This window comes from Mustela erminea, chromosome 12 (genome assembly GCF_009829155.1).
Source record: "Mustela erminea isolate mMusErm1 chromosome 12, mMusErm1.Pri, whole genome shotgun sequence".
In the NCBI taxonomy this organism is placed as follows: domain Eukaryota; kingdom Metazoa; phylum Chordata; class Mammalia; order Carnivora; family Mustelidae; genus Mustela; species Mustela erminea.
In genome coordinates this window covers 81,634,278-81,660,550 of record NC_045625.1, presented here as the reverse complement: position 1 = coordinate 81,660,550, position 26,273 = coordinate 81,634,278, and the positions used below count along the sequence as shown (strand labels likewise).

The 26,273-nt window shown below is 46.0% G+C and overlaps 1 protein-coding gene and 1 long non-coding RNA gene across 19 annotated transcripts in view; one reads left to right on the top strand and one right to left on the bottom strand.

Annotated features, from left to right (window-relative positions):
- TRPM3 (transient receptor potential cation channel subfamily M member 3) overlaps nucleotides 1-26,273 on the bottom strand; it is a 785,382-nt gene that overhangs the window by 45,289 nt on the left and 713,820 nt on the right. For 9 of the 18 annotated variants that reach the window (XM_032308281.1, XM_032308298.1, XM_032308285.1 and 6 more), the window contains 4 exons: nucleotides 25,778-25,918; nucleotides 19,313-19,441; nucleotides 14,735-14,986; nucleotides 8,975-9,185 (listed from right to left, as the gene is read on the bottom strand). In XM_032308281.1, the coding sequence (XP_032164172.1) occupies nucleotides 8,975-9,185; nucleotides 14,735-14,986; nucleotides 19,313-19,441; nucleotides 25,778-25,918 (733 nt within the window). The remainder of the gene's footprint in view (nucleotides 1-8,974; nucleotides 9,186-14,734; nucleotides 14,987-19,312; nucleotides 19,442-25,777; nucleotides 25,919-26,273) is intronic. The other 9 variants (XM_032308283.1, XM_032308288.1, XM_032308292.1 and 6 more) reach the window with 1 other exon arrangement.
- Nucleotides 16,421-19,617, top strand: LOC116570778. Its single transcript, XR_004277552.1, has 2 exons — nucleotides 16,421-17,288; nucleotides 19,337-19,617. It is a non-coding gene; the product is annotated as an uncharacterized LOC116570778 (long non-coding RNA).

Here is a 26,273-nt window from a genome sequence, read left to right as displayed (position 1 = left end):
GAGGGGGAACCCCCCCAAAAGCCACTTTTTGTTCAGGGTCTCCCTTGTTATAATTAAAAAGATAAAATGTTCAAAATTTGCTTTGAGACTGTATCATTTCTCCTGTAACATCTCCAAGGGGCAATAAATCCCAGGATTTCTCTACCCACTCTGTAGAAGGGCATTTCTTTTATTTGACCCAAATCTACAACTTTCATCCTTCAATGGAGCCTTGGCTCGAGTACACTGGGATTTGGGGGCCCATGTCAGACACACTTTCTCTGCAGAGAGATTCATTTGGGGCGTTCACAGACTCCACACCTGGTTGTTTTCATCTTTCGGAGCAAAGAGTCCTCATCTTCCTGATCTGTCCTCAAATTATGGCTTCTCATTTACTCCCTCCTTAAGTCTGGCTGCTCTTCTCTGGCTCAATGCATCTAGGTCTTTCTTGAGAGACAGTGACCAGCCCCATCCTCAGGGTCCCAGGCACACATCGCCACAGCTCCTGATCAAGTAAAGGTAGTCCATTTTGTTTTTCTTTTAATGCTATTCTAGATGATGTTCAGCATCACTGGGTTGAGTTATACACTATGTAGGTGTCTCTAGTATTCAATCTATAGTGATTACCTTTTCCTCCATGTAATCAATTGCATCTGGCTGGACAACAGACTATTACTGGTTTTTTGTTTTTATTTTTTTAATTTTTACATTCAAAAAAAAATCTTTTTAAGTAATCTCTATGCCTAACATGGGGCTCGAACTCACAGCCCCAGTATCAAGAGTTGTATGCTCTTCCTACCAAGCCAGCCAGGCATCCCACACTATTATTGGATTTTAATGACTGCTTTCATCTTAAACACGCTCTTAGTCAACCTTTCCACTACTTTTCTTCTGGCACACCCATGAACTCTTTCTGTCTTTCACTGTTGGCTTAGTAGTCAGCATTGCCAGAGACTAGTGTTTTCTCTAAATCTTACAGAATCCCATTTTATTTTTGCATGTGCTAAAGAGGACAAATTCCACCAGAGTTTTAAAGAAAACCCTACTGATTTGCTTCTATGTGGAGGGACACATACTTTTTATATCTCTTGTCCCCAGCGAGAAGTTAGCTCCCTATAGGTGATGAAATAGTCGCAACAGCTAGATGGGAGGCTAACTCTTCTCTCCCGAGTAAACTTTTTGGGAAATGGTTTAGAGCTTTTTTGAGATAGTTTCAAAAATTTTAAATATATCCCATCTGCTGATGCTTTATTTTCCATGGGGTTATGTAGGACTGCTTGGAGTATTTGCGGTAGAGTAGAAAAAGCATGGGCTTTGGAGTCATGCAAACATACCATGTACCAGAGGTGATCTGTTAAGGGCAGAGTTACAACAGAGGCTGAAATTGGCCAGGATGGGCCAAGCACAGCATTTAACTATAGCCAAGGTATCAGCAAGTCTACAGTTAAAAGACAAATGGAATACTTCAGGTGATAACAAGAGCTCATTCTTGTGAAAGCTAATGAATGGTGATGCTTCTGTAGTACAACAGGTGACTGCTAATTTCAAAAGGGGAGCCTCCCCCAAGGCAGGAGAACTCTCCAAGCCACCTGGGGTGGTTCCTCTTTAGAATCTGGCTGTTCTGCGTCACTACAAAAGGTTTCCACTTCCACCCTTTGAGGGCATCGGAACCATCTGTCTTCATCACAATCTTGGAAACCTGAGCAAAGGTTGCTCTAGACCGCCTATGAGACCGAGCTGCTCTTAGCCCAGTTTGGCCCCTTATACTACTAAGGCTCCAGACTTCAGCTGCCTCAAAACTCTAGATAATTATTCCCACCCTACTTCTCTGACCTATCGTCCTCTATTCCTACAGTGCAAGTTCCTCTGGTCAACTAGGCTCCCCTAAGCTTCTGTCCTCATGTCATGTTGGGCTTTTGTCCACTGAATTTTCCTGTCATTTCTCCCTTTCCTCCCTTTCCCCAGAGCCTTCTGGAACATCCTTGTCATTGAACACATACTCCTCTGCTTTCCCATACTTCTACAAGCCCAGTCTCCATTTTCTTGCCTTAACTACATCCCATTTTGCAGAAAGACGCCCCTTCCCTGTAACCTCAAAGGAAAATCGCACATCCTTGTACATCCATCATTGCAGTTCCCCTAAGTGACATCTGCATTGTCCCTGATACTTTGCCTCTTCCCACCCATTACTTTTCACTCTTGTACCAAAAGCCCTTTTTCCTCTAAGTTTCAGGTAATTTCGATCGAAGTCTTCCTGTCCACTCCTGTCAAAAGAACACTTCAACAGCTGCTGTGACAAATACAGAAGAACCTAGCTTCAAGATGCCTGACCTCAATTCCAGCATATCCAAGAATCCATTCTGGACCTTATCATTCTCCTAAATTGCTCTACCTCTGAACTATGAATATCAATTTACCACCTTCGGCCACAACATTTTATCATCCCACCTCTCGGGATCCAAGTTCTCAAAGCACTTGGTGCTCAGGTCAGGACTCTTGTCCCTTGATTGTTGCTTCTTCTTTCTAGGTACTTACCAACATTATAATTTGTTTCTCTTAATTTGCTTTTCCTCCCATCTTAGACCTCATAACGTACAACAGTAAACCCTGTAAGCATCTTCAAAAAACCCTGGCCCCTTTCTTTACGCCATACTGACACAGTAACGCATTAATCTTGGATTAATCCAACTCTTTATTTTTCTTGATCTGGGCTGTTGAGTCTTGACTGAGAAAACAGAAAACCCAACTATGCAAACAGGTGGCCCTAAGCAATCCTTTGATGCATGCTTGGTAACTTTCCTGAGTGGTGATGACAAAATAGTACTCTCTCTCTCAAAGCCCCACTTCATTGAACCTCCTTCTCCCCTTGCCACCTCACACAGACACAACACTGCTCTCTCTTCCCTGGTAAATGTCTTGCCTTGCTGCTCCTTAACTCTTAAATCACTGTAGTTTGTTTCTATATTCACTCCCGAAAGGAAGATTCTCTGGCCAAAACTACCAGTGACTTCCTAAAGGTCTAGCTGAATGAACTTCCTCTGAAGATTCAGCTAATTGTTGTCCTCTCTTGCTCTTGATATTGTTGACTCCTCCATTCCACTGTTCCACTCTGGGCTTCTCTCTCTGCTTGTGCTCCCGGGCAAGCTCACCCACTTGCATGGCTTTAACTGGAATTATAGTCTTGATCCCAAGATCTGGATCTCCAGGCTGGCTCTTTCTGCATCCACATACAAAATAGCCTTCTTCATGGTTTTCTTAGAATTCCCATGGGAACCTCAAACTCAGTCCGACCCCAAATGAACAAATCCACCTCTCCCTATAGTTCTTCCTCGTGGGTTCTCTATCTCACTAAATGACGTCATTCTTCTGACTGAGCCAGAAACCTCAGAGTGACCTTCAACTTCCCCATCTCAAATCCTCATCACTTCCCCATTACCCCCCTGTGCACCATCTGACGTCTGCCCAGGTCCTCCTGATTTGACTTTCTTAAACTCTCAGGTTGCCTGTCTTCTCCATCCCAACGCGTACTGCGGAGCTAGTGCGTACTCACCTCCCATCTCTAGATTTCTGCTCGAAAGTTCTGACTACAACATGTCAGATCATGGTACTACCCTGAGCATGGAGTATAAGGCCTGCAAGATCTATCCTCCCGTCTCCCAACTTCAGACCCATCTGTCCTCCTTCCTGCCTCTTGCCTCCCACCCCGCAGTCAGCCATATTAAACTACCCGCTGTGCCTGGAACTGTCCATGCTGAGTCTCAGTTGGGAAGGCCATTCTTCTCCTTCACACCCCCCTACTCCCATCTGCCCAGCAAATAACTGCTCGTATTTCAGGTCTCAGCTCAACCTTCCCATTCTTTGCAAGGCTTCATCTGTTGTGCCCCGGGCTCTCATCCTAGGACTACTACTGAACTGACTACTTTTCTTTGGGGGCTCCATCTCCACATATATATTGTCAATGTCAGTTTACCTCTTTGGGACTGTCAGCCTCCTTAAAGACAATCTCTCTCTGGGACGCCTGGATGGCTCAGTTGGTTAAGCCACTGCCTTCGGCTCAGGTCATGATCCCAGGGTCATCGGCTCGAGTCCTGCATGGGGCTCCTTGCTCAGTAGGGAGCCTGCTTCTCTCTCTGCCTCTGCCTGCTTGTGTGCTCTCTCTCTCTCTGACAAATAAATAAATAAAATCTTAAAAGAAAAACAAAAAAACCACAGTATCGCTGTCATGTGCCTCTCTTTACCGCAAGTGTCTGGGCTCCTGGTAGGACAAAACAAACCTCCACTGAATGAAGAAATGAATGGATTAAAAATGGATCCCAACCTGTGAGCTAAGGCTGAAGGAATATTGTGAGAGTGAAACAAATGCTGATCACTGCAGCATCCTGAATCATCACAAAGGCTTGTCTGCAGAGAGCTCTGCTGTTTGTAAACTCACTAAGTCTCAGTTTGCATTAGCAAACAAGTTGGGTGGGTATCCTTTAGAATATAAGCTGACTTTCAGGGACAGAAAAAGGGGGGAAGGGGGGTGGCGCCGTCTGCTGGCTTCCGTCCTTAGCAATCTGCGAAAAAACAAAACCCAGCGTAACAATTCCCCCTGTCCCCAAAGTTGGCACTGGCTCAAGTTTTTCTTTTCCAAAATATTTTCTTTGGTCGGGCAACACTCCCCACGCTATAGCTGTTAGGCATTAGTGTGCTCTGAATCCCTTAGAGAAGGTCAGCCCTGAATACCAAATGGCTGCAGAGCCCTGAGTTTCCAGAACGGGAGTCGACGGATGGAAAGGCGTAATGATGGCCATCTTCTGTGTCCACGCTGTTCTAAGCTTTGCCATAAGCAGGCATATTTTAGAGACTGGCCCTGAGCGATCTTAACGTCCACACATGAAACGAGGAGCGAATAATTTGAGACAGAAAAGTCATACAAGGCAATGTTTTAGCTTTATATGTACACGCAGGCTCCCTGTTTCCTCACAGAAACGGCGCTTCAGACCCAGTCAACATCACAGAGACGCCAGAAGAGCAAGGTTTTTGCTTGTTTGCATTTTAAACAGCAAAACATTTGAAATAAATAAATAATACATAATAAATAAATAAATAAAATGGAGCAACACCAAACCAAACCACGACACAAATAAGCCCTCTTACTCCAGATTACCTATTAATTTTAGATGGAAAGCCCTAGGCAGTAAGAGAAAAAAAAAAAATTGACCCATGCGTTAAGTAGACTGGATAGTCAATTTGGGCCAAGGGAAACAGCCAAATAATATTAAGTGGTTACGGTAGGAAGTAAGTTTTGGACATTCTGCTTTCACGTTAGTACCCAAACTTGTAAAAATACTCAGAGCAGCAGAAAGAAGGACTAAATTTAGACCCTGATTTAATGCATTCAAGAGCGTGATTCATTTCTCCCCTGTCCCGGTACAGCCTGGGGAATCTGTGCGTACGGCAGGCAACACAAGGATACCCTGTGAATAAAGGGAAGTCTCACTCATTCAGAGGCTTAAGGAAGCTAGAGACACCCCATCTTCTTGGCCAACAAAGGTGTATTTCTAGGTACCTCACCCACCATGGAACCACATTTCTCAACTGCCAAGAGGCCCTCTAATTTTAGCTTTGCCCTGGCCTTGACATGAATGTGCTGGAAATTTATTCTGTTGCTCCTTCTCTCTAAGTGGCTTTTCCCCCCTCAGGCTCCAGTGGGATCCTGACCAACTCTCAGATGCCGTGCAACATGGGTCACCTTAATGAGACACTTAAAAGGATGTCATCATTTGGTGGCAATACATTTAGCAAGCTGGGGCCCGAGTCACTGAACGGTAGCCCATAGATTGGGTCGTAGAGAACTGCTGTTATATATAACTTAAACATCAACTCAACGACTACAGCAAGGTCATTTCTCCTCAGTTCATAAGGCTGCTAGGCAAAACACCCCGGCAGAGCAGACCATGACTGCCCCTGCCCAGTTTCATTACCCGCTGCTGCCAATCACGACTTTGCATGCACACCAGCTCCCGGCACAAAGCAAATGTTTCAGCCTCGCAGATCACTGAGATTCACGCCAGACTAGAATTTGTGTTAATCTAATCTGGTTTAGAGGTGAAAGCCCCCTAAATTATTTGGTGATTTTACAGTGACGCCATTCTTTCTTACTTCTTTTGCTTTCTGTCTTTAAGCACATTTGGAAAGTAACCTTAGAAGTCTCATTCCGGCTTTTTTGGCCTTATTGAAAGTCTCTGGGTTTAGGAGAAATGACAAGGAAAAAAAAATGGGAGTGTATATAAAAAAATCTGTCATCCAGTAACGCTGCCTTCCAGAAGTGAGGGCGTTAGCGCGGTCCTCCCTTCTGAGGCGCAAGACAGATGTCAATAACCCACCGCTTGGGCCCCATTACACATCCACATACAGCCCATCCCCAGCAGATTATTTCCCCAAACATGAAATGGCTTCAGCAACTTTGCGGTTCAAAACAAAAAGAGTTAGATACGGAGCACGTGCATCATGTTAGAAATGAGTCGCTCTGAGGAGGGGTGTGTGAATGAGCAGCACGGGCAAGGCCCCCGCAGGGCCACATCCACAGGATGGGACTGGCAGACCCTGCGCAGGGTCGCGGGTCCAGGCGGATATGAGATCCCGTCGGCCTGAACACATGCTTCACAAACCAGCCTGGACACGGCACAGAAAAGAGGCAAGACACCATAGGGCAGCGTAAACGATCTGTACCTTTCTCAAATAGCTCAGTTCTTGGGTCTCCCGGGGCAATTCTGCATGGCTGGGTGGGGCTGTCACCCAATGGCCCTTGGGCTTGTCCAGTGCCATAACATGAAAATCAAATTATTTCCAAGACAGCGATGGGTGTTCAATGGCCTCGGCCAAATATAATGACAGATTTGGGGGCAGCCTCCTATACCCATTTGAGAAAGGACAAATAAATGCTCTTTAGCACTCCAAACAGCAAACTGGCTGATTTAGCTTAGAACAGTGGCTACCATTGCAGCCAATTTTGGAATGTCAAGAAGGAAGGTAACTGGGGGAAAGGTTATCATGAAGCTTGCTTGCATCCATCCAAGGCTGGGTCAGGTCTGTATTGAGATTTGGGGCAGAAATTTATTCTCACACACGTAGAGCACCACAGATCTAATGAACAATAAGGGATGTCTATTTTCATGCTTCACTCACACGAAACACCTCTCTTCCATTTCGGGGTTGGGGGTGGGGGTGGGGTTCCAGTTCTAAACTACAATCAGCCCTTCTTTTAAAATAACAATAAGAATTCCTCTTATTCAGCCAGATGGTGGTGTCTGTTGCACTAGGTTGGGCTCATAGTACAACATCAATAAATGGCCACTTGTAGAGGGACAGACAGAATCCCATTTATAAAACACACCTACACTTCCTGTCTTCTCCCCTCCCAAAATGTTGCGCTGCCCAAAACACCCGTGGGGCGTAATCTCATTTTGCGGAAGGAAGGAAAACTTAAAAAGGCAAAATAATGTACGTGGAGAGCAATTTCTTGGGGGAGATAAGACAATTAACCTCTGAGGAGAATGATTATAGATGGGCGTTTAAGCTGTTTTGCCTTTGGGGGCCATTTGAAGGGAGGATACCGAAAGGGTTTTCCCCAGGCCCTGGAAAGCTGTCTCCGTGAAGGCTGCACCTTGCCAACCAAAGATCTTACAACCAGGAGGTGGAATTAAAATTCTTCCTTAGTGAGGTTGGCCAAGTCTCCTGAAATGAATATTTGTTCCAATTAGGTGTTCCAAAAAGCCTTCTTGCCTCAGATGACTCATTTTAAGAAAGGTATTTGTTGAAAATCCATCGTAGGCAGGAAAACGACATATTAATGGGTCCTGGTGCCAGGGTTCACCTACACCTCACAGGCCTGGAGGGCTCACCTCTCTGGTGCTTGCTCTTTCTTTCCTGGGTGTCCGTCCTACCTGGGACTGGCCGAGGCGGGGCGGCGCTATGCTGACAGGGCTTTGCTCCTGCTCTACCTGGTTATGCAACCCCGATCCGTGTCCACGGTCCAGGGCTCGGATGGCTGGCTTGTCAGCAAAAAACGTTTCAAAAATGTTAATTCGACAATGTTGGAGGGATGTTATTTCTAGAGCTAAATTCCTCAGGGAAATGAGAAAAAGTTGCTGGAGGAATTCAGTTCTTCCATACTGCAAGTTACTTCCTTCCTGATGCTTTCTTCCCAATAATTTCCCAATGCCTGGTGTGCCCTGACATTTGGTCCAAATAAAATGCTGGAACACACTCCTATGATACAACTACCTCCAAACTCTGTATGAGAGGGTGTTTATTACAGAGAATCGGCATCTATTAGGGCATGAAGCATTCAGGGCCTGCTGGAGCTCACTCCTCACACTGAATCATTTCATGATATAGATACTATTTTTTTTTTCCTGGCATTTACAGCAAGCAACTCAGTTTATAACCTAAGGCATTTTCCATACTTCCAGGCAATGAATACTAGCTTCTTTTGAGTCTCAAAAGCACATAATTTAAGACAGGGGGGGAAAGGAGCTGAAGAATAGTTTCCATTGCAAGGAAAACACCATGCAGATGTTTGCCCTCTTGAATTCTGATGGCAAAATAGAGAATTGTTTATTTGTTCTGAAGTCAAACCCAAAGAATTTAGTTTTTACAGGCTGGGGCCTCGGGTAGGGGTGGGAGTAATGACATAATATTTTAATAATATTGAAATATTCACCACATGGCCCTAGGATTTTGATTCCCCAAATATAATTTAGATCTTTTTATACAGTTTTTGATCAAAATTTAGGATGTCAGATATCAATATGTGTCACAGAAAGGACATACCTGGAGAAACACCCAAGGACTACTTTGTGAAAATTGTGTATTCGCCTTCTGTAATTGTTATTTTTTTAATTTTCTTTCTCCGAGATAGCAAGCTAGGAATTGGTCCTCTATCTTGAGCCATTTATTGAGAACAAACAAATGAACTCAGAAAAGACGTGACCCAATTGAAGTTCAATACCTGACTTTGGTGTATGAGAATCATAAACTTGCTTACGGTCTATCTGGTCCGCAAACACTTCCCCATAAATCATCCAGTAGGGCATGTAGAAGATGTTCTTGGCCAGTTTCCATGATGGCTCCTCATTGGGAAAGAGAATGGCTTGCCTGGCGACCCCAAAACTCATCAGTACCACCAGCATAATGATGACAAAGTACATCATGTCTATCATCTGGAAGAGAGAAACAAAAGAAAATCCGTATAATTGAGTGTTCCTATGACACCAACAGTGATGGAAACCTTTGAAGGAGGTTCACTTTTAAAACTATCACTATGGGATATATACATAGACAGCTGTGTCCAAGTAAGAAAGAGAACACTTTCTTACTATTGAAGCAATGTCCGCAGAACTTATCAGTAACTCAAAACTCATTTTTAAAAAAGCACACATGGCATGGAACCCCATCATCTTTCATTGTAGTCTGTGCCACCTACTTAAGATTAGGCATGGAGTCACATGAAGCTCGGGTCTCTCTACGAATCCAGTACTAACTTTGTCTCTGTTCCTGGGAATGGCAAACGTCCTCCTAGGGTCTCTTTCTTCTTAGCAAAAGTGAAGCTAGAAGAATTGAAATATTTCAAGAACAACTGCAGTGCTGTAAATTCCCTAAGCTGGAAAGGCTAATAAAGATTTCAAATACTCAAGAAAATAATCATTTGGAACAAAGCTAGCACAACCCAAATATCCATCTTATTCCTGTGGTCCACCTCATCACTTGGTATTCTACCACAAACCAGTCCCTCAGAGAACCATTCTTTCTGTACTTAACTCTCTTGTAGCATATCCTATCAGTTATGGAGGGTGTTTTTGTAGGCGACAGAATCAAGTTGCCTCATGGCTCATTTCTGTGTCTGCTGTTGAAATGTTGGATTTTCATCTTGACGTGTTTATAAAATTCTCTTGACTGCATTTGAGCACAATATCATCTCTTGTTCCTCTTGATTCCTTTCTTTTTTGCTTGTTTTCATGATACATATTATCTGGGATCTGTTTCTCATATGCCAAATTACTTTCCTTTTATCACCAAAAATAGATGGGGATATAATCACTATTATTTTGCCTGGCCAGAACCCATTGCCTCCTTCTTTTAGAAGCAGTTCCCACCCATTTTGGCCACAAAGATAGGTATCTTTTCCAGGCTAAGTTAATCATGGTAGCTCACCCTCCAGCAACGGCGATAGGACGTAGGCATGCAACATAAGATGGGCCAACCAGAATCCTATCTCTGGATTTTTTTCAACTGAAGCTGGGAGAGAGAAGCTCCCTTTCTTTTTTGGTAATGATATGAATTCAGAGTGGCTGAGGCTCCCACTAGTGAAACTGATCAGGAGTGAATGAAGCAGATATTCCAGACAGAGAAAGAGAGAGAGTTATGTCCTGACAGAGGTTGAGGGCCTGATTGAAGCAGCCCTTTAGGCCAGTTTCATTTTGCCCTTCTCTAAGTCAAAAGAGCCCTCCTGGGCTTAAGCTAGTTGGAGACTGGCTTCTACTCCTCACATCAAACCACCTAATACAAAAGATGACCTTCTCTTGGATATCAAACTTCCTGAAGGGATACCTACCCACAAAGAAACACTAATGATAATTTTATCAATGATAATAAAGGCTGTAAATTTGCTTTAAAAATTTATTTTGAAAGAATATATTCCACAGAGCCTGTTAATAGAATTAAAACACTAGAGCCTTCCTGTTTGCCTGAGGACACTGGGGGCTCAATATATTTTAGGTCAATTAATCAACCAACAAGGCAACTTCCAAACCCAGCTTTCAAGTATCATCTAATTTTGAGACTCAGTAAGAATCTCTCAAAACTTGACGTTCATTCATATCTGTTCACTGTTTTTAGAAATATATGTGACTTAATTGGTTATTCCTTCCACAGCATAGCAGCCTCAGAATGCTCTTAAAAGAGTGAACAAGCTGGGCGCCTGGGTGGCTCAGTGGGTTAAGCCGCTGCCTTCGGCTCAGGTCATGATCTCAGGGTCCTGGGATCGAGGCCCGCATAGGGCTCTCTGCTCAGCAGGGAGCCTGCTTCCCTCTCTCTCTCTCTGCCTGCCTCTCCATCTACTTGTGATTTCTCTCTGTCAAATAAATAAATAAAATCTTTAAAAAAAAAAAAAAAAAGAGTGAACAAGCCAGCTGTGTTGAAGCAGTTTCATAGGCAACAGAGGCCTGTTGCTTATCTTCTATTTTGTAAAATTCTTTCACTCCTCATTTACAAAAAGTTCTATCAATGAGAAAACACTAATGGGGCCTTCAAGTTGTATATTTGGCTTGACTAAAAGGTGAGTGGGAAGAGGAATGTATGTACTCATGAAATTTAGGAGCCAGTCTGACCCAAGAAAACAGCCAGTACACACAGCAACTGGTCTGATCTAATTTCCCAGGGCTGTTCTCATTCAGATTGAGTCTGCTCTCTATCCGCAGGGCCAAACAACCAAAGATGAGAAACATTCTTCCCACCCAACGTCATAGATCTCAAAAACCTATACCACACAAATACTGAAATCTGGTAGAGCGCAGAAACAGAACATTATTAGTAAAAACGGGGGACCTCTGTTTTTAAACTGTCCAGTTGGTTCAACATGAGGAGAGCTGATACTGTCTCATTCTTATAACTATTCGTTGGTTGCATTCTGTATAGGTGTTAGACCACCTGATTTTCATCTTGACTGTTCTGGTAAAAACAGCTTAGGTGGTTACGTGCAAGTTACTTAATCTTGGTTTTTCCCTCATTTTCAAAATGGGGATAATAAAGACTACAGCAATGCATATGAATTTTATAAGGATTAAATGTGATAACATGTGAAGCAATGTGGGTAGATCCCTGTAAATGTTCATGTATTGTTATTATTAGCACGGGATGGCCGGGCTGTGACGTCAGACCCACCCAAGCTGGAATCCTGCCTTTGTTCTTTGCCTAGTTTCAGTGTACCTAGGTACCAAATGAAGATACTAAAAGCCATTTCATGGGGTGGTAGTGACGATGACGTGTCTGACACGGTGTTTGGCACAGAGTAAATGAGAGCTATCATCGTTGGTTTTTTCCTGTATCATATAAGGGAGCTTAGTACTAGGCTTAGAGAATTGCACTGAGAAGTGGACTATGATGGAAAGAGGTCAGGATCCCAGTAAGTGATTCTGGGTTTAAAGATCAGTTGGAATCCTACTTGATCAAGTATTGTGTCCAGATATCTTAGCAGCTGTCTGTCTATCCCTTACCACAGGGCACAGTGAGTTACTTGGCTGTTTAGTACCAAATAGGGACTCTCTAATGTTGAGGGGCTTTCAGAATAATCACATCTGGGCATATTTTGTTATGCATCCCACCTGGCAGTCCATCTGGCTCAATGATAAATTCTATGGGCATATTTTACCTCTCTTCTAGATGAGTGACTCAATTATTGAACTAAGTATCTGGGAAACTCCAGGAAAGAGAACAAAGCCACCAAATACACTCATTTTCTACTTATTCTTGACTGATAAGGGAAGTCATTCGTAAGTTGGAAGGTAGAGAAAATGCAGTACGTCTCTCTTGCTCACTCCATAGTAAGGGTTCATTCAAGTCAAAACTGGGGATAATTATGCCATTATTAAAATGATAGACGGGGATTTTACAATAAGCTAGCTGTTTTAGTGTGACTTTAGATATTTCAAGTATTTCAATACCACCCGATGTTTTTAAAGTAATATACTTAGCTGGTTTGAGACCTCAGATCTTATTTACTGAAACAAAACAAGGCAACCAATCAATCAGAAGAAACAAGCCATCAGATTATGTAATCGTCTATTGTGGTGGTTCTCAACAGAGAGCAAGTGTGTCCCCAGAGTACATATGGCAATGTTGTTGTAAGTGTGTGTGTGTGTGTGTGTGTGTGTGTGTGTGTGTGTGTACCTTCCCTACTGGTATTAGTGGGTAGAAGCCAATGATGCTTTTAAACACCCTAAGATGAACAGGATGGCCCCCATGACAACGAATCATCTAATCTGAAATATCAGTAGGGCCCAGGCTAAGAAAATTGAGCCTAATTTTGCAGCTGTTATAATTTTCACTCTCATTGGGTCCATTTGAAAATACATTTGAGAGTCTCAGGGAAGCTTGTCCTCTCTGTCCAGGAATTCATATGCCCGTGTATTTTTTACATATAAATTGGGTGGAGGGTCCATCAATCCTTTCTTCTAAATCTCTCCTGAAGACTCTAAGTTGAGAGGCTCTGCTTTTAGACATCCAAATCTTTACCACAATCCCAAATTCATTACTAAAACACAGAGAAGATTATATAACGGGCTGTGCAACGGAATAAGATATACATATTTTATCTAGTCAAAAATCCCAGTTGAATTGGGATTTGGTTTTGGGTAAATAAATCAGGCTTGTTGAATTCCAATTTTCCTCTCCAGAATGGGCTTGGTGATATATCCCCTAAGCAATACTGGTGTTATAGATTGCAAGCTTTTGTACAAAAGGGTTAAGAATAGAGCAGACTAACCATGCTCACCAATCCCCTGTCCCTCTTCGCCCTTTTTATTATACTTTAACATAAGGTGAACGTAAATATAAGAGATGGCATTTATCATCTACCTACTATGGGCCAGACCCTATTAGCTATTTAGTATGTTCTTTCTAATCATCACAACAACCCTTGCAAGATATAACCTTGCATTTATTATAATTACTTTGAATGAATAAACTAAAGTCTTAAAGAGGTTAAATAAATTGCTCCAGGTCTCACAACCCCTTCCTTTTGGATTCAAATTCTTCTCTTTGCAAGTGTTTGCCAGTGCTTCTGTAGGAAGAGACTTGGTTATTGAAGATTCATTTCAGTAGAGTTATACACGCACATACACACTAATAATGATAACAAATATTGATTTGCTGACCTAAGGTCAGCAATGATGATGTATATAGTAAAACTTGACTGAGAATTATAAAGGACATCTATTGACTGAGGGTTGGTTTTCAACAGCTCACAAGCAGAAGTGGAATGGAGGTTATCAGCACAGAGAATTTTCAGTAAGAGCTCTTTACCACGGTAGGAGGGAGGTATTTGGCTCTTACACGAATGCCCTGTAAAGGTGAAGTAAGGGACATTTACTCAAATTCAACCTAATTGAACTTAGCGAAAATAGATTATATCTTCTTCCCTTTGCATAGGGAAAGGCATTTTTCAAGCACTTCATTAAAAAGGAGAAGGAGAAGAAGAAGAAGAAGAAGAAATGTTACAAATCGAGAAATCCGTTAAAAATTTGGAGTGGACACCCACTCCTCCTCCAAGATCCAGCGAAAATGTAACCTCCATGGGAAGCCTTCCCTGACCTACACCGTCTTTTCTATGCTCCTTTATACTTTACAGGCCTCTCTATCACAGCATTCTCATACTGTATGGTAATTACTTCTCTTTCTCTTATCTTTGATCTCAGAGAATGAGCTCCTTTATATACCGAACTCCTACTCCAGTGCTTAGCACAAAATAGATGATCTGTGATTGTTTTTCAGTAAGTAAATGGGTGAGTGATGATTAATTTTCCAGTGATGGATACACATGTAGTCAAACTCCTAAACACTCACAAGGAATGAAAAAAAAAAAAAAAACCACCCCCAGGGCCATTTCAGACCATCATGGCAAGCCCAAATGAATTATTTTCCTCTTCCTGTTATTGCCTCTGCAATAACTCCTCCTCTGCAAGTGTATCACATGGAATCAGAGGATCCTGCTTACCATTTTTCCAATCATCATTACATAGGGGCCCAAATACTTGTTCACGCCGAAGATGTCTAGTAGACGGATGTACCAATAAATGATGTTCACACAGTAGATGACCCTCCCATCACTCCTGAAGGGCTGGTCTTGGAGACGAAGGATCATTCCGACAGAGAACAAAAGGATGGCTATCAGGTCTGTGACGTTCCAGTATTCCTGCAGCCACACCTTCACTTTCTGCAGCAACTTCCCTGGTTCCGACATTAGAATCTAAAAGACAGGAAAGAGAACGGGCTTAGGTCTGATTTCAGTCTAGGTTTTTGGTGCAGTTGGAAAATGCTTGGACTGTTAGTCGACATCCGTAGCTTGTTTTGTTTACCTGGGTCTACTTGGATATGTGCATGCTGTGAATACACAACCAAACTAAACTTAGGCCATGCAGAGACAAACATTCTGGAGGCAAATATAAGCAAGAATTTTTCTCCTTTGGGTTGCCTTACTACCCTAAGACACGCATGAGGGTTTTACTATAAAATTACTGATTCCTAATACATTGTAAATCTCTTGAAATTCTGCTCCATCTTGGTGCCACCATTTTGAGTTCCTCAGATCCCCAGGGAGGACTCCTTCAGTCTTCTCGCCACATCCAGAGAATTGCATCAATATCACCTCTATTTCTAAATACGATCTGATCCAACCACTTCTCACCACTACCCACTGCTGCCACTCTATTCTAAGGCCTATCACGTCAACCAGATGATTGCAACAGCCTTCTAACCAGTATCTCTGCCACCAGGGATGCCCACCCTTCCTCAATCCATTCTCTGAGGAGCACACAGAATGATCTTTAAAAACTGAAGCCATGATCTGGACGGCGATTACATAGTTGTACGGGTAGACAGAAAGCCATCAAGCTGGACCCTTATGAGTTGTTCATTTTCTTCAATAACAACAACAACAACAAAAAACTAAAGCAAATTGTGATAAGTGACTATTTAAATCGCCTGATGGCTTCTAATAAAAACAGAGAAAGATCCAAACTTCTTCCCGCGGCCTCATGTCGCATTCCACCTTATTCTGGCCGTTCCACACCTGCAGACACAGTTCATTCTGTGTCTCCAGCATAGTAAGTTCATTCTATGCTCAGGATATTTGCACTTGTGCCTTCTCTTGGGCATTTTCTCCCAGATTTTTCTCCTCAAGGTCTTTGCTCTTATTTCCCCTTCTTAGGACTACTTCTTTGACTACCCCACCTGCAGGGGCCTCCCCATCCCCAAGTCAGTCCGTAACATACTACCCATATGTTCCATTATACTAGCTTCTGCATGCATGTAAATATGCTGTATGTGTCTGTCTACCTATCAACCCCGCTAGACTGTAAACTCGGAAGACAGACCCTTGTCAGTCTAGAGGGGCTCTTCTGCCACACACAGGCTCTAGGAAAGGCACAGTGGGATGGTGGGAGTTGCCACCCCACCCACCGCACAACCTGCCAGCGGATGCGGGGAGCCAGGAGGTTGGAGAGCTGGGCTACCTTCACTTATCCTGGGGGTTTCCCCGGAGACTTCCGTCCCTTGCCGCCGTCATCCCCAGCCCCGCTTTCCCAGCTCCGGGACCTCCTCTCAAAGGAGAGGAAAGCAAAGACGGGGGCAGGTCAGGTCGAATCTGCAGCTATTTATGGGACTCCTGTGTCCCCCTTTCATGGCTTACCTTGGCCTGAAATATTAAGGGAGGGAGGCCTTGGGACGAGGGGCTGGAGTGCTGCGCGAACACCTGCGCCGGCGGCTGGCCTCCCGCTTCCCGCTCTGCCGCGCGCCATTCCTAACCCTAGCCCCGGGGTTCCTCCGACGGGAGCCGGTCGTCAGCGTCACCTGCGGGGCGGGCGAGAGCGCGGACGGCTGCGCCCGGCGCCTGGAGCTTCTGCGTCGCCGCGCCGGCTGCGGGGCTCGGGAGTTCACATTGCTAACGAGTTCCCAGGTCAAGCCGGTGACAACAGGCCGAGAACCACTGTCCTACCCATCGGGGATCCCCGCACCTGCCGCCGTCCCGGTGGCTTCTCACCCGGCGTCGTCTCCACGAGGAGAAACTCCGCGTGTGCGGGCGGGCGGGCGGGGGTAGGGTGGGGACGGGCATTGACTTGGGAGTTTTCTAACCCTGAGTCCACACCTTCCTTCAACTAACGGGTCAACACAGGGGCTGACAGCTTCATTTTTTAAACGGCAGCGATCTTTTTGTGAAATGTCAACGTAAACAACAAAGGGCAGGGCTGAGGGGCTGCCGGGAAGCTGAAGCGCGAAGGCCCCAGAAGCTAAAGCTTCTCCGACGGGCTCTGAGGGGGCGTGGCGGCGGGAAGGGGCGTGGTCGCGGAGGCGGCGTGGCGGCGGGTCTCGGACCCGCGGTGCCCTCGCGGGGTTGCGGGGAGGAGGGTCCGGGCGGGAGGACGTCCGCCCGGGCGCGCTGTAAACAGTTCCGGGCCCTCGAGGGATCCCCAGGGCCCGTGCTGGTGACCGCGCGTAGAAGTATGCGGTGCTGGGAATGGGAGCGCCGCCTGTGAAGCCGCAAAGCCCCGCTTGTGTGGGGGGAGGCCGGGAAGCCTGCAGACTTTCCCACGTTTCCAGGATCGGGCGTGCCCGCGCGCTGCGGGAGACGCGGAGGCGGGACCTGTGGGGTCCTCGGCCTCGGGGCGCTCGGGCATCCTCGCTCCTCGCTCGGACGGGTCCCGGGGCGCCGGGCGGGGGCGGCTGCCTCGCCAGGCCGAGGAGGAAAAGGCGGGACGGGGCAGGAAGGGGGTCAGCGCCTCCCTGTGCGCTGCCTCCTCGGAAGCCGGGCTCTTGGGCTGACCCCCTGCTGACCCGAGGCTGCAGAGCCCGGCCCCGTGCGCTGGTACATGCAGCCTCAGGAGAAATGGATATCCAGGCCGGGAGGTTCCTGGCAGCCCGCCTGCTTGGCAGCCTCTTCCAGAACAGTCCGTGGAGTACAGACTGCTCCCTGTCTTCTTCCAGTCTGGTCCCTGGAGGGATTCCAGTCTCCCAGCCCAAGTCTTTCCCTTTTCTGCTTATCATGGGGAAGGAATATGCATCAGGGCGTTAAATCACGGGAGGGGAGCTGGCGCTGAGCAGCCGCAGAGCCCTGACCAGTGAGGAGCAGCCCTCGGTTCTCAGAGAGCTGCACAAAGACCGCAGCAAATTTATTACAGTTGTTCAGTTCGCAGATGGGAGGTCGGCGGCCCTGGTCAGGAAGTAGAAGGCATTGTGAATAGGAAGACCTAAGAGTAGACCACCAGCTAGAACAGGGCCAGGAGAGGCATCCATTACAAAAAAAAAAAAAACAAAAACAAAAAAAAAACTAAAAAATCCAGCTCATGAAAGGGACTAGTACACACCTCCAAACTCTCAGGATGGAGGAATGCCGATTAGAATTTATGTATCCCCAAAGCAGTTTAAAGGCCAAAAGAAGGGCTCTAAATATATTAAGAGATTAAAAAAAAAAAAATGATCCCAATATGATGGCGTCGAATAGATACTGCATCCCTTTTTTTCTGGAAGAGAACATCCGAGAGCTGTAACCTAAGATACTGAGCTTTTAACCTGTCTTGGTAACGAAGGCAAGGATGAATTTATGTATTTGTAGGAATCCTTTTTTTTTCCTGTGGAGCCTGATAACATTTTCCCACTCACTATAGTATAATGAGTAGGATTGTTCCGGAGCTCCTGAGGGTGCAGTGGACTTGACGAAGAGGCCTTGCCTGCTGACTCCAGGGGGAAATGCAGAAGAATCCTCACACAGGGCAAGCCCGCCTTGCCAGCCTAGGGAAGGGGAGTTCGTGGGGCACGTTTAGCAGGGTTGCAGAGCCCTCTGGTGGACCGTTGCCTGAGCACATTCATTTTAGCAGCTCACATTCTGATGGCCCCCGGGGCTGGCTTTGACTTCAAGCAAGACCTGTGGGAGTGGGGTTATTATGCTGGTTCCTTTTGCAAGATGGGGATTGGGGAGCGGGGGAAGAGGGAGACCCACATCCTCAACCTGTAGGGCAAGAAGTGTCTCCATTTCACCTCCACGATGCCTAGAACTGGTGGAAAGGCTGGTGCCAAGCAGGTGCATAATAAATGTGGAGAAGGAAAAAACCAGAGGATGAATTAATGAAGGAAAGCATAGTTCCTCCTCCCACAGCTGCTGAAACGCATTTGAAGAATCATAGGTGTTGGATGACAGTGTCCAAAGAGACCCAGAGTAAAGGGTTGCAGCGGGAGTTAAAAGTGGGAAAATGGAACAATTTGAGAAGTCCTGTTTATAGAGTGGAGGAAAGAGAGGTGTTGACGGTATCAAAGACGGGGGGAGGGTTTCTTGGGGCAAGAGCTCGGTGGGCAGAAGCTAGAGCAGACCCTGAGCATGCGCGGAGTGGCAACTGATAAACACACACTGTGATGCCTCCCCAGGTCAAGGCCTCCTCAGGGCCAAGTCCACGATTTCCACGGCAGCATTAGAGAATACAGTTTCTGGCTTCATGTGGATCCCCGGCAGCCACCTCTCCCTTCCACCCACAAGCGTAACTAACCACCCTCTTTCTCCCGTGTTCTCGTTTCTGAAAGCGGTTACCTCTCTCATCTTTTCTATTCCCAGGGTGAATATGTAGGAAATGACGATCCACTCCTGCGTGGAAGGCCAGCGCTCCATCTTCACCAACACGATGTAGTTGAAGAGCATCAGATACCCGATGTACGCCAGCTGCAAGGAAGCACAGAGAAGAGGGGGCGCTTGGGTTCCGAAGACCCAGGAGCCCTGCCCTCGGGACGGAAGGAGCCCACCCCGCAGGACGGAACAAGGTCAGCGAGCAGGACGTAGCATTCATGATGGAATTAACCTGAAAGCTTTCAACTGTCCAAAGAATTAAAAAAAAAAAAGATGGTAATATCTGAAATCATGTGATGTGCTGTTTTCCTTTGGACCCTGATGCGTGAGTCTGGGTCCCAGTGCTCTGCTTACACCTCTGTGTCCTGAAACATCATTTTGTTTTGCAATTACCCAGTTTCTTGTGTCTTTCTGGCTAAAAAGCAAACTGCTTCTCTCAGGACTTTTCTCATTCCTGCCTGAGGCTCAGGTTCTTGAATGAGGGCAACACAGTGGGTTTGAGCCTAACGGATGCCAGGTAGATTAAATGTCTGTAGGAAAGAAAGGAAGACACATACTATACTGTACTTGTAAACCAGTCAAACCAACGCAAAAACAGACTGGACTTGATCTCGAAGCCCCACTTGAATTATTTTCCGAGTTCATGTCTTCTCTCTCTCTCTCTCTCTCTCTCTTTTTCCCCCCCTCCTACCTTAATGTGCTTGGCTTGGCGGGACCCCAGGGGAGGGATTTATCTATTTTCCCTTGTACACCTCCCCACCCAACCCAAGCTGGGGTCGTCCTCCCTGGTTTCTGCTTCTTCAAAAGAAAACAAGAGAAGAGAAAGCGATTTATAGAAAGGAACGGGTCTGTGTATCCTACTGCGGCTTGGAGGGGGGTGTAATCCTCACGAGGCTTGAATCCTGTTTGAATCCCAATAGGACTGGCTGAACGGCTGGCTAGGTGTCCGAGGAAAACTGGGGCTCAGGTTTGGTGACTGTCCCTGGAGGATTCAGTTACGTCTCGATGAGTGGGTGGAGTGGAGGAGGGCCGGTGAGGTTCTCGCCCAGGGGGGCAAGGAACCTCTGGAGAAAAAGGCCCCCTTGGGGAAATGGTGTGTGAGCTCAGCCTTTTCTAGGTGACGTTGCAAGCTAAGGCGCTTGCTGATTTTGGGGGGCTTTGGGGCTGTGCGTGGGAACCGAGAGTGACTTCATTCCTATGGGCACTCTTCGGAGCCCACATAGCAAAGAATAGCACACAGTGTGGGCAAAAAGGTTGAGGCCTTAGAGGTACAGGGAGCCCTGGAGGCAGCTTAGTAGGTGGAGAAAGGTGATGCCTGGCTGGGAGACGGTAGGGGAGCCAGCAGCCCCGCAGAGCTGGAGAAATACAGCATTCTCCGCTAATGGGGCCACGCCCTCTCCCTTTCTCTCCTTTTTCAATAAAATGAATACACAGATTCGTAATAGGAGTCAAAGGTATTTTTAGAGACCCAATGACTTCGGTGCGTTTGCAGACACACCCTCTAATTCCTCACCTCTGGAGGTGAACAGATGTCAGAGCTCCTCGAGATTGAGTGCAGAAGCTGTGGGGAGGCCCGAGGGCAAGGAGGGCTCGTTCTCCACCTGTTGGACGCGCTCTTGCACACCCGCCCCCTTCTGGGCCTGTCATTCTATGCCACACCTCAGGTCCCACCCCTCCCCTTGGGGATTCTCAGCACCCTCTGCCCACCTCATCTGAGAAGTCTCCTCTCCTTGAAACCACACAGGATGCTGTTTAAAATGTAACTTGGTTCATGGGGTTCCTGTTTACCATTATACACTGGCATCCGCTCTGGTCCCTGGGAGTATTTCTCAAGACACAGTGGACTTCGACGGCTAAACTCTAAAACATATGCTGAGCCCCTTTCTAGCCTGAAATCCTTCTTTCTGGTTGCTTCTTTTTGTTGGTTGGAGCCCATTCCATTGCTTCAGGACAAACCAGTCTCCTTAACTGCCCTGGTGTTTATCGCCCAATGCACTGCAACACATTCCAAAGTATTATCTTCTCTTGGCACATGGAGGCCCAGTGACACCCACACCATTCTCCCAGAACCTCAGCATTTTATCATTTCACTCCTCCAACCTGCCTCTGACTCTGCCTCCAAATACAGGCCTAGCATATTCATTTGCTGGAAGGAATGTAGACATCTCAGTCAGTGAAACTTGGATTTAAATCCTAGCTCGGGTCCTTCCAAGCTGTATCATTTTGGGTAAATCATGTCACCTGCCTGGGCCTCCATCCTGACCTGAGATGAGGGCTACTGACCTTACAGAGCTTTGGGAAGGACTGGGGTGGGGGGTGGGGGAAGGGGGGAAAACGCATGTCTCTTTCCTGACAGTAGAGGCCCCATGAATGGTCGCTACTGTTATAATTTGCCTCTTTTTTCAAGAAAGTTCTATTTCTCTCGTCTCCTCTTGCCTCACTCCTTGCTTCCTTTGGATCCTGTTAACTAGCCATATCACTCCTTTTCTAAATTGCCCTGTTAACGTTCATGCTTCTTCCACGATCAGCCTGTTCTCTAAATCCCAGTTACTCTATGGTGTTTTTCTTTCCATAATCAGGCTACAATATAACATTTTGGGACAACTCTCAAAATATGAACTTCCAAAAATACGGTTTTAAATGTGTTTAAGTGGCACGACGGAGGACTGGCTGCTGTCTGGGAAGCAACCTATCTTAGAACTCACCAACACTCGTGAGTCTTGCCGCAGATTACCTTAACAGGACATGCTTTCATGTTGTGTGTGTGTGTGCGTGTGTAGACACGTCCGCACATGTATTCTGTAAGCTTTCGCAGGCTCTGTATAGAACGTCAAAGCTTTGAATAGAAATATAACCTTATGACTCTTATTGAAGTCAACGGGAATCCTATAAGGGTTTGTATATTATTGGCTTCTATATTCTTTGTATCAATTTTCCATTGACAAGATGCCCAACTCCTGAACTATGTGATACAAGCACCAAAGCCTGCAGTAGGTCGGGTGGGTCCAGATTTTCCTACTGCTGCTGGAGAGTGGAGGGGACACGTGGCCCTGAAATGGAGGAAGGAGTCTGTCCCTGCTGGAGGAGCCCGGAGCATGTCCCTTGTGCTCTGTCTTGGGTCCTCTTTCATAGCTTGAACTGGCATTCTCTCCACGGGGCAGTTGAAATGGCTTTCATCACAAACCAGGTCTGGAAGCCAGCTGGATCCTTGCCTCCTTTCTTCTGGGAACAGAAGAGGACCCAACCTGCTCTTCCAGAAGTTTGCTAAGAAATTAGAAGTGAGGTTATGCGGAAGTGAGGTGTGTCCTATCTTTGAGAAACTTGGGAGCTTAGAAGGGGATGTTTTTTGAAATCAGAGTGGGAAATACTCTTACAGAAAAGAACATAACTGAAAGCCATGGGGACATTTGATCTAAAGCTGAATTTTCCTCTTAAGCGTCTCTGGGGATTTCAAAACGGGGCACTCCTCATCTCCAGGTACTTCCTTGAGGCCTGGGCTTTGCAAATACATAAACATGGGTTTCTGAACGTCGTCGTGTAAATACAACCAAACAGGACTGGGTCTAGTCTAGTCTATCGTCATCTAGTCTATAGTCAGCTGTGTGGGAGGGAGCTAGACACGGAAGCTCCCCTTCTCAGAAGCAGCTTCACGACCTGCCAACTAATGAGACAAGGAAAGCAGTGTGTCCCAAGCTTCCGGAACCACAGAACTCACGTGGGAAGCTTGTTAAACCTACAGCCTCCTCATCTCCTCCTTGGAGATTTGATTTAACGGGTCTGTGATGGGACTAGGATTTGCATGTCTAACAAGATTCTTTATCATCACAGAAGTTTGGGGAAATACTGGGCTAAAACCTGGGCCTCTGCCTAGAGTGGTGGTTCTTAACCCTGACTGCCCGTTACAACTACCTGGGAGCTGCAAAATACCTGGATGCTTGGGCTGTGCCCCAGACCAATGATGTCAGAATCGCGGAGAATAGAACCTAGGTGCCCTTAAAAAAATAAATGAAGATAGAGATTAAATGGAACCCAGGTATTGTTTTTTCTTTTTAAAGTACTCCAGGTGGTTCCAGCGTGTAGCCGAGGCTGAAAACCACTGTCCAGGGCATTGGTGACATAAAAGCATCCTTGGCTAAGAAACCACAGCTGAATAAATGGGGGCCAAGGGAATCAAAGAAATAAAGTTAATACTAAACAAAGATTAAGGGAAAAAGAGAAGTTTCAGAAGGATAAGAGAAGGGAGTCCTGTATTTGTAAAGGTGATAGATAATTCTTGATACTATGGCTCCTCTGGTTCCTTTACGCTCTAGATCAGGAAGTCTACAGCAAACTTCTTCTGTAAAGGACGAGAAAGTTAATTTTTGAGGCTTTGCAGGCCTGACAACCTTTATGGCAAGTAATTGACTCAACGGTTGTAGCACAAAGCAGCCAGATTATAGGTAAACAAATGAATTTGGTTGTGCTCCAAGAAAACTTTATTTATGGACACTGAAGTGTGAATTTCATATAGTTTTCATGTGTCATAAAGTGTTCTTCCTTCGATTTTATTTTCCATTCTTTAAAAATGTGAAAACCATTCTTAGCTTGCAGTCTACAATGATGCGCCTGGATTTTGGACTGGATTCAGCCTGTGGGAACGTAGCTTGCCAAGCCCTGTTTTAGGTGGAGACAACTGAGGGAGCCTGGTATGAGAAGAAAGACGGGAATGGGTGTAAAATGCAGGAAAACCATTATCTTGATAAAACTGTTCGTATAGGGAAAGTCTCTGTAAAGCACTCCTAACAGGGCTGCATAGTAGGTGTTCAAAGACAGATATTAACATTATTGAGTGGATGGGTGAATAAAAAACACTCTCGCTGTGCACTGTGACTAGCCTCAGAATAAAAACAGTTACATTTCTATTGTGCTTCCGCGTTCCAAGCACTGTTCTAAGTGCTTTACATATTTTAACACATTTAATCTTTCCTAAATCCTACAAAGTAGGTACTATTATTATCCCCATCTTAAGGAATTTTTACTTCACTAAAAAAATCTGATAATTATATTTTGATGATACCCTCTTCCAAGATCTTAGTTGAAAGCAGTCATTTCCGACCCGACCCGTGTCAACGTCAGCCCATAAGGGGGGAAGTGGGGGACACGGGGCAAGGTCTGGAGACCTTGGTCACCCGGCTCCGGGGTTAGAGAACGCTGCTGACATCTAGTGGACAGAGGCCAAGGCTGCAGCTGAACGTGCGATTATGCCCAGGCCAGTCCTCCTCCACCAAGAATCACTCTGCCTAACGTGTTAATCGTGCTGAGGTTCTGAAAGCCGGATTGAAAGACAGCGTCAAGTGCAGAGGATACAGGACCATGCAGGACAGCTCCGCTGGTCAGCTGATCATCCTGGCCTCGCACTTGGATTTTCCTTTGCTGACTCAGGTGACTGGTGTGTAGCTGGTTGAGAAAGGCCAAAAATACAAATGCCCTCCGTCGTCTGGCACCGTGCCACTGTGGCTGGGGAGAAACAGAGCTGACCTGAGCCTGTGCTCACCTTCGGCTTAAAATACCATGAAACAGAGAAGTAGAAAGCCAACAGCTGAGCCATTTCGTTCATATCCAGAGGCTATTTCAGGGACGATCTTTATCTCTGGGCACTGAAGCATCCTTGCCCTGATTGTAGGTGACTGAGTGCTTTCTGCTGCCTTGTCTGGCATGTTGTTTAATTGTCTCTGAGCAAGAAAGGTTGTTTGATGACACTCCCCGGTTGGCAGTAGTCACACACTTAGGTTCCCCCCACCTCCACCCTTTAGTGGTGTTACTTCTTTTTTTTTTTTTTTTTTAAAGATTTTATTTATTTATTTGACAGAGAGAGATCCCAAGTAGGCAGAGAGGCAAGGCAGAGAGAGAGAGAGAGGAGGAATCAGGCTCCCCATGGAGCAGAGAGCCCGATGTGGGGCTCGTTCCCAGGACCCTGGGATCATGACCTGAGCTGAAAGCAGAGGCTTTAACCCACTGAGCCACCCAGGTGCCCCTAGTGGTGTTACTTCTGACACTCTGCTCGGTCCTTACCCTTCAGGTGTCCCCCAAACCCAGGACTGGCATCGAAAACGGGCAACTCTGATCCAGCGCTCATCCAACCAGAACACAGAAGCGTTTTAGAAAATGACATCTATTTTCCTGCTAGACTAGACTCATACTCATCTCACCTCTATTTCTGTTAGTTCTCACTTTTACCATTTCCTTTATTTTCTGCAAGGAGGAGAAGCGCAGACGCTGTGGAAGCCGCCTCGCACACTCCCCGCGTCTTGCAGAACCCCTGGGAAAAGCTCTCATCCCCGCCTGTGTGATCCTTCCACTGTGGGACTCAGAGGAAGCTGCGTACGTGCACGCAAACCTGACCTTGGCTCTCTGCGGTCACCTGTGAGCAAGAAGAAAAAGGAAGATGCTTACGGTGTAGAACCAGAACTTCACGATGGGTGCGTTGTAGAATTCATAGATTTTTCTGCCCAGGGGGATCAACCTGTGTCTGCTCTGAACTTCCTCTTCATCCTTCTTTCTGGAAGACTCCCCGTTGTTGCGTCCCAACATTGCCTACAGTGGAAGAGAATCAATACCATCACGGCAGGGCCCCGGAAAGCAGGTAGTTCTATGTGCTCATTTTACCAACCAAGCATGCATGCTCACAGAGCTGGAGGGTGTTGTCCCAGGTCCCTAGAGATTCAGACGTTGTGCCTTTCCTAAGTGTGCATTTGCATTATACATAGAATCAAAGGTTTTGGTCCAGGATGGAAGCCTTAGGGAGAGCTCTTGATTATTCTCTTTTCTTCTACCCTGGGAGCTCTGAAAGATGTCCGTGATGGAAGATACCCAGGGTTCTGACAGGGAGAAGTCCAGGCATCTTTCTTTTACTTCCACCCCCACTCCCCATACATGTAACGAGACAGGC